General features: G+C 34.9%; 1 protein-coding gene across 1 annotated transcript; it reads right to left on the reverse strand.

Moving 5' to 3' along the window:
• Positions 1 to 1,112: 1,112 nt before the first annotated feature.
• HELRODRAFT_89733 (hypothetical protein) lies at positions 1,113 to 2,739 on the reverse strand (the record flags this gene model as incomplete). The annotated part of the gene is made up of 5 exons (XM_009031367.1): positions 1,113 to 1,292; positions 1,554 to 1,672; positions 1,922 to 2,050; positions 2,243 to 2,392; positions 2,643 to 2,739. Coding segments are annotated over 5 exons (675 nt in total), but the record flags the coding sequence as incomplete, so codon positions are not given.
• Between the last annotated feature and the right edge of the window lie 4,991 nt (positions 2,740 to 7,730).

Genomic DNA, 7,730 nt, shown 5'->3' on the forward strand with positions numbered 1-7,730 from the left:
TAATTATGGAGTCCTTGATCAAATGAATGGATGCAGAAGAGATGACGAGTAGAAACTGATTACTGTACTGATAATGAAGATTGCAAAATGAATAATAATAATAATAATAATAATAACAATAATAATAATAGTAATAATAATTGTGATTATGTTTAAGATTATCATTAGTATTGCGTTGTTGTTGTTGAGGATTAAGATGACGATTGTAAAGATAATGGTGATGAAGATGATGATGATGGTGGTGGGGGTGCCGGTGATGATAGAAATCTTCCTCTTGTCTCTTATTATTACTACAATTCTGGTGAAACTGCTGTTGCAGGTTACGATGGTGATGATGATTATGATTATGAAGAAAGTGATGGTTATGATGATGATGACCTTGAAGGTGATGGTTATGATGAAGACTTGAACTGGAACTCCTCTGTGAAGCTACCAATGGAAAAAGTTAATAATAATAATAATAATAATAATAATAATTTTAATAGCTATTATTGCTATTATTAATATTATTTTATTATTATATAGTATAAAACTAACCGTAATTCATATTACTATTTTTATTAACTGCATTGTAACTATTAAGATGATGATGTTGTTGGTGATGATGATGATGAGGTTGTTGGTGATGGTGATGATGATGATGTTGCGATGACGCAATATTCGTCGCCTGGATACTGAAGTCACGTGACTTAAATTTGTTTGCGTCACCGTCGTCATCATAATCGTCGCCGTCTACCGGAAATGGTTTAGAATCGAGATGAGGATAATGATGCTGATGATGATGAAGGTTATTATTATTATTTTTATTATTATTGTTTTTATTATTTGTTGTTGGGATCGTGGTTTTTGGAAACTTTACGGTTGTCACGGTTATGGTTCGCCTTTCTTTGTATTCTTTGTTGTATTGATGTTACTATTGTTATTATGATTCGCAGAGGTAATAGTACTTTATTTGCAGTAGTAGTAGTATTATTATTATTATTATTATTATTATTATTAGTAGTAGTAGTAGTAGTAGTAGTAGTAGTAGTAGTAGTAGTAGTAGTAGTAGAAGTACAATATTTGCAGCAGCAGCAGAAGTAGTGGTAGTAGTAGTAATAATAATAGCAACACTAACCATATAGTATCATGGTGTCATTGGCGATCCCGAGATTATTCTCGGCGATGCAATCATACGGACCATAATCCGTCTGCTTCAAATCTCGAATCCTAAGACTCAGAAGGATTTCCGGTCCGGATTGTTGGAATATGTCCACTTTTAGTCGATCCGTGGGCGTTATTGTGGTCCCGTTCTGGTGGGAGTGGGGTTGTGAGGGTTGGGGCGAGGAGCGTGGGCGGTGGTGGTGACGATGAAGATTTGATGACGTCTGGTGAAATTATAACGAAATCAAAAAGAAAATCACAGTTGATGAGTTAATGATGGACTGGTGAAAAAACACACCTCCTCAATTCCTCCATAAATCCTCAATTACCAAGAAGTGGTGATAACACACACACACGCAGACAAACACGCACGCACGCACGCACAGAAAGACACACATACACACACAGACACCTACCTTCATCCAGACATTCATGAGGTGCGGATTAGCCCTGACCTTGCACTCCAGTATGGTCTCCCTGCCAATCGTCTGACCCAGCTTTTTCGTACTTAAAAATATCTCCGGAGGAACTATAAATCAAAATAAATAATTATTTAGTATAGTATTTCAAAAAAATTACAAATAATTTTCAAAAGTTCTAGGTGGTGTGGTGGTAGAGTGTCCTGTATTTGTGGTTCAGTTCCTCGCACTGACTGGATTTGATTGCAAAGGAACTCACTCTACCATATAAATAGCCGTATCATTATACCATGCAAAGAATAGATACAGATAGTTGTATAATTACAATATAGTTGAAATTGTAACAAAAATAACGAAACATTGAACTGTCAGCTTGATCCTCTTGACAGCCTGCGAGTTGGGCAGGTTCTCAGCCGTGCATTCGTACTTACCATCTAGGTCTCTAGTGGCGTTGCTGATGATCAACATGCTGCCGGTGCTGTTGATGGCTGTGTGTTCGGAGGTTAGGGGTTAGGCTTGGCCTTACTTTTATTCATCTGTTTGTTCATTCTTTCTTTTTCTCACTCACTCACTCACTCACTCACTCACTCATTCTGTTCTTCATTTTCTCCCTCACTCACTCACTCAGTCACTCACTCAGTCACTCACTCACTCACTCAGTCACTCACTCACTCACTCACTTTGTCCTCTCTTAGCTGGGTCAGAAGGGATGAACTTCCACTTAATCTGTGGCTCGGGCGTTCCAGTGGCATTGCAGAAGAGGGAAGTCGTGTCACCCTCGCGTATGGTCGTATCGTTACTGGAGGTCTCATGGTTGATCCGAGCCGGTACTGATGATGTTGACGATGATGATGTGGGTGATGATGATGAAGTTGTTGATGATGATGATGATGTGGTGGTGGTGGTGGTGGTGATGTGGATGATGATGATGATGGTGATGATGATGATGATGGTGACGATAATGTGGGTGATGATGATGATGAGGGTGATAGAAATGCAAAAAAAAATCGAAGTGACAGAACAATAACAACAATAATAATAATAACAACAACAACAACAACAACCATATAATAAACATACCTTTAACATGCAAAGTGACAACCTTATGTTTGATGGGGGAGGTGTTGACAGTGCAATGGTATATACCCTTATCCTCTTCAGTTATATCACGTATCTTTCAGTATTTCAAATAATAATAATCATAATATTATTAATAATTATTATAATAGTTAAAATTATTAAAATAATTATTATAATAATTATAATTATTAAAATAATTATTAGTAACTGATTAACCAGAATATTCCATTCTTTTGGCGATGGCTTGATGATACTGAATCTCGAATCGTCAATGACCCTTCTGCTATCAAATGTCAAGGGCATGCCACTATTTATAGTCCAGATGACCTTGACGGGGTCAAATTAGGAGGGTCAAGTAGGGAGAAGGAAAAAACGAGGTTAAAAAAAGAGTATAGAAATTAATATTTTTTAGAGAATGCGGGTGAGGGCCGATCAATCAGTCGAAACAATTTTTTGTGCACTTCCTCATTACAGGTGCGCATTCAATCAATCTATCAATCAATCAATTTATTAATCTATCTATCTTTCTTTCTATCTATTTATCTATTTATCTATCTGTCTGTCAGTCTGTCTAGCTATCTATCTATCTATCAATCAATTTATTAATCTATCTATCTTTCTTTCTATCTATCTATCTATTTATCTGTCTGTCTGTCTGTCTGTCTATCTATCTGTCTATCTATCTATTTGCCTATCTGTCTGAATGTCTGTCTGTCTGTCTATCAATAGAAATCATTTATCTATCAGTTTGTCTACTTAACCAGCCAGCCAACCAAATCAATCATCCAATCAACCAATCAACCAATCAGTCACTTGCCGTTGTACGCTTGTACTGACCTTATGGCTTGTAATTCCATCAATAGAGCAGGGTAGAACTGCAGCCTGCCCAGCCACGACCGTAACGTTCACCACCGGCACGTCAAAAGTTGGCTCCGCCCCTGAGTCTTGATTGATCAGATCGAAAGGTGATTTTGAGGGTCGTTTGTGATTGGATCGTGAATTTTTAAATGGCGGAGGTTCATTATTTTGATTGGTTAGATGGTCGAGTTGTTTAACTTTTTGATTGATCACGATTGGCTGATGAATTTATGAGTAGTGAGTCGAATATTTTGACTGATTAGATTGTTGGATCACGTGATTTTGTTGGTCAATTGTGATCGGATGATTAATTTAATAAATATAGAAAAAATCTTGACGTTTAAATCATCAAAAACATCAACTAAGAACTTTCAAAATTATCTAGAATGAGGTAATAAATATTTCAACTAAAGAAAAAATATCAAGAAACAACAAATCAGAATAGGTAAATCGGGGAAAACTAAATAGTATAAATAATAAACGAACCAATTGAAAATAACAACAACAACAACAACGGATTGAAATGGAATGAAAAAAAAATATGAACACTCAAAAGCGAGATAAGATTGCAAGAGTCACATAATGAAATGATGCTACTGAGAAGATGACAACGACGACCCTGATTATGATGATGATGAAGAGGAGGATGATGATGGTGGTGGAGGTAGTAGTAGTAGTAGTAGTTAGTAGTAGTAGTAGTAGTAGTAGTAGTAGTAGTAGTAGAATGGTAGTGGTGGTGACGATGATGATGATTTTGATGATGATACAGACCACCTGATCATCGTGATTTGTTATCATTTAAAGCAATAACGATAACGTTTTCATCATCATCACCATCATCATCATCACTACCATCATCATCACCACCATCATCATCATTACTATCATCATCATCATCATCATCATCTTCTGTTTCATGCGCGCTAAAGCGTCTGTTGGTTATTATCTTTGAGATGCTCTGCTGTTGATTTTATTTTTTGGTTATTATGTATGTATGTATGTTTGTATTTATGTATGTATGTATGTATGTATGTATGTATGTATGTATGTATGTATGTATGTATGTATGTATGTATGCATGTATGTATGTATGCATGTATGTATGTATGCATGTATTTATGTATGTATGTATGCATGTATGTATGTATGCATGTATGTATGTATGTATGTATGTATGTATGTATTATGTATGTGTGTGTGTGTGTGTGTATTAAAAACAATGCATTGTTATATTTGTCCATTAGTGTATTGGCCGGCCAAACAAGCAAAGATAAGTAAAAAATTTTTGGATAAAGAAAAAAAAATTCGCCATAGATAAAAAAAATGCATTAACATCAGCGTCCATTTTTACTCATTTTTGTTTGTTTTTAAATGACGTCATGGTCACCTTAGACATCATCGTCATCATCATCGTCATCATCATCATCATCATCATCATCATCATGGTCGCCATATTTTCATCGTGCTATTAAATAATAAGCAGCTAAACAGCATCGTAATAATCCTTATAAACAACACCCTCCTAATCATCATCATCATCACAATCAGCATCATTATTATCACAATCAGCATCATCATCATCATCACATTCACCATCATCATCATCATCTTCTTCTTCTTCTTCATCATTATCGCGATACGATTCACCTGGCTAAAATAAAGTAAAAAAGCACTGCCTTTTTGCACTAGACGGCTAATGTTGTTGTTGTTGCTGTTGTTGTTGTTATTTGTTAATGATGATGATGATGCTGTTGGTGGTAGTAGTAGTTGTAGTTGTTGTTGTTGTAATAGTAGTATTAGTAGTGGTTGTTGTTGTTTTGTTGTTATTGCTGCTGATGTTGTTGTTTTTGATAGTATAGTAATATTATTATTATTATTAGTAGTAGTAGTAATAGTTGTTGTTGTTGTTGTTGTCGTCGATTTTTTCATATCTTTAATGTTGTTGTTGTTGTTGCTTTCAAAATTTTTCATAGCAACTACATTCTCAACATTCATGGAATTGTTTTTCATTCCAAAAACACACACACACACCAAACACACACGCACACGCACACACACACATACAAACAATCACCCACATGCAAACACACACAAACAAACACGTATTCAAGCAGGCACACATATACAGTGGGCATTTAATTAAAACGAATGACTGACTTTATGTTAATCCAATTAATAATTTCATTGTTTGTTAAAAGGAAAATAAAGAAAAAATAAAATAACCAAATGAATGAACAGATGAACGAACAAACAAATGAATGAACGATTGAACTAGTGAATGAATGAATGGATGAACAAATGAATGAACGAACGAACGATTGAATTAGTAAATAATTAATTTATATAATTAAAGCCGACCTGAATCTTCGCCTTCAAATTCATCATAACCAACGTCACTTTCAGTTTGAGCTGTATGTATGTGTGTATGTTTGTGTGTGTATGTATGTTTGTATGTGTGTGTGTCTGTGTGTGTATTGTGGTTTTGAAGCTATAGGTTTGTATGTAAATATATGTGTGTAGTGTAACTTTTTGTTTTCTCTCTCTATTACTTTGTATCGTATCGTATTTTTTGTGTCTTGTTTTGTATTTTTTTTGTATCGTATTGTATTTCTTTTTGTTGTACGGTATTTCTTTAGATTGTATTGTATTTTTTTGTGTTGTATTGTATTTCTTTGTATTGTTTTGTAATACTTTTGTATTTTATTTGAAAAAAAGAAAAATTATTTAATGGGATTTGAAATTTCGTAAATGGCTTCATACCATTTCTTCTGCCATGATACCTGCTGCTGCTGGCATCTTAAATACATTTATTCTGTTCTAGCTTTTTTTCTCATATTTGCCTTTCTGCAATCTCGATTTGGTGTATGGATTAATTAAGATGGAAATCTCTGTAACAAAGAAAGCAAGACACATCTGATGAGATATCAAAGTTTTCTATCCATCCATCCGTCCATTCATCCATCCATACATCCATCCATCCATCCATCCATCCATCCATCCATCCATCCATCCATCCATCCATCCATCCATCCATCCATCCATCCATCCATCCATCCATCTATCCGTTCATCTATCCATCCATCAATCTATCTATCTACCCATTCATCTATCTATCTATCTTTTCCTTAATTCATCTATCCATACATTCATTTCTTCATCCATCCATTCACCATCCATCCATCTAGATGATCAATCCATCCATTAGTCTATATCGTAATAAATGTGCAAAATTTATTCTAATCCTTCACTCATTCATTTATACATCCATCATTCATTTCTTTATTCAGTCGTCAATCAATCACAAAACTTATTCGTTCACTTGTTCTTTCATTCATTCGTTCATTTATTCATTCACTCATTCGTTCGTTCATTTGTTCGTTCGTTCGTTTGCTCGTTCATTCGTTCGTTCGTTCATTCATTCGCGAAATGTTGCCCTTGTTTTGTTGCGTTCTTAAGTTCGCAGGATGACGTGATGAGAATTTAAAACAAATATCAGGTGACGTCATTGTTCTCCTTCGATTAGCGACTGCAGCAAGTAGTAGTGGTAGTAGCAGTCGTGGCGGTACTAGCTGTAGTAGTAGCAGTAGTAGTGGTAGTAGCAGTAGTGGCGTTAGTAGCTGTAGTAGTAGTAGAAGTAGAAGTAGTAGTAGAAGTAGAAGTAGTAGTAGTAATAAAGTGGCCCTAGTAGTATACAAGTTTAGTACACACACACAAACAAACACACACGCACGCACACCTAAACAACAGCGAAAGAAATAATAACACACACGCGATTTCGTAACTGCGAACTTATGCAAAAATAAATGGCAATACTGAGTAAGTGCAAACTTATAAACACACACACACACACACATAAACACATACACAAACAAACAATCACACGCACACACACACAAACACACACAAACAATCAATCACACACACAAACAAACACACTTAGTAATAATTATATATCTTCCACACCCATTTCAATTCAATTCAAATAAACTTTATTCAGTAAAGTATTTTAAATGTACATATATCCATGTACGTATATATATTCACACATCTAAACCATCGCATCCTAAATAGATAACCCGTCTACACGCACACAAACACAAAAATATACACACATACACATATGTATTCACACATACACATATATTTACACACACATAAACACGTATATTCACACATAAATACATATATTCACACATAAATACATATATTCACACATACACATATATTTAC

Source organism: Helobdella robusta, assembly GCF_000326865.2.
Source record: "Helobdella robusta unplaced genomic scaffold HELROscaffold_73, whole genome shotgun sequence".
NCBI lineage: Eukaryota > Metazoa > Annelida > Clitellata > Rhynchobdellida > Glossiphoniidae > Helobdella > Helobdella robusta.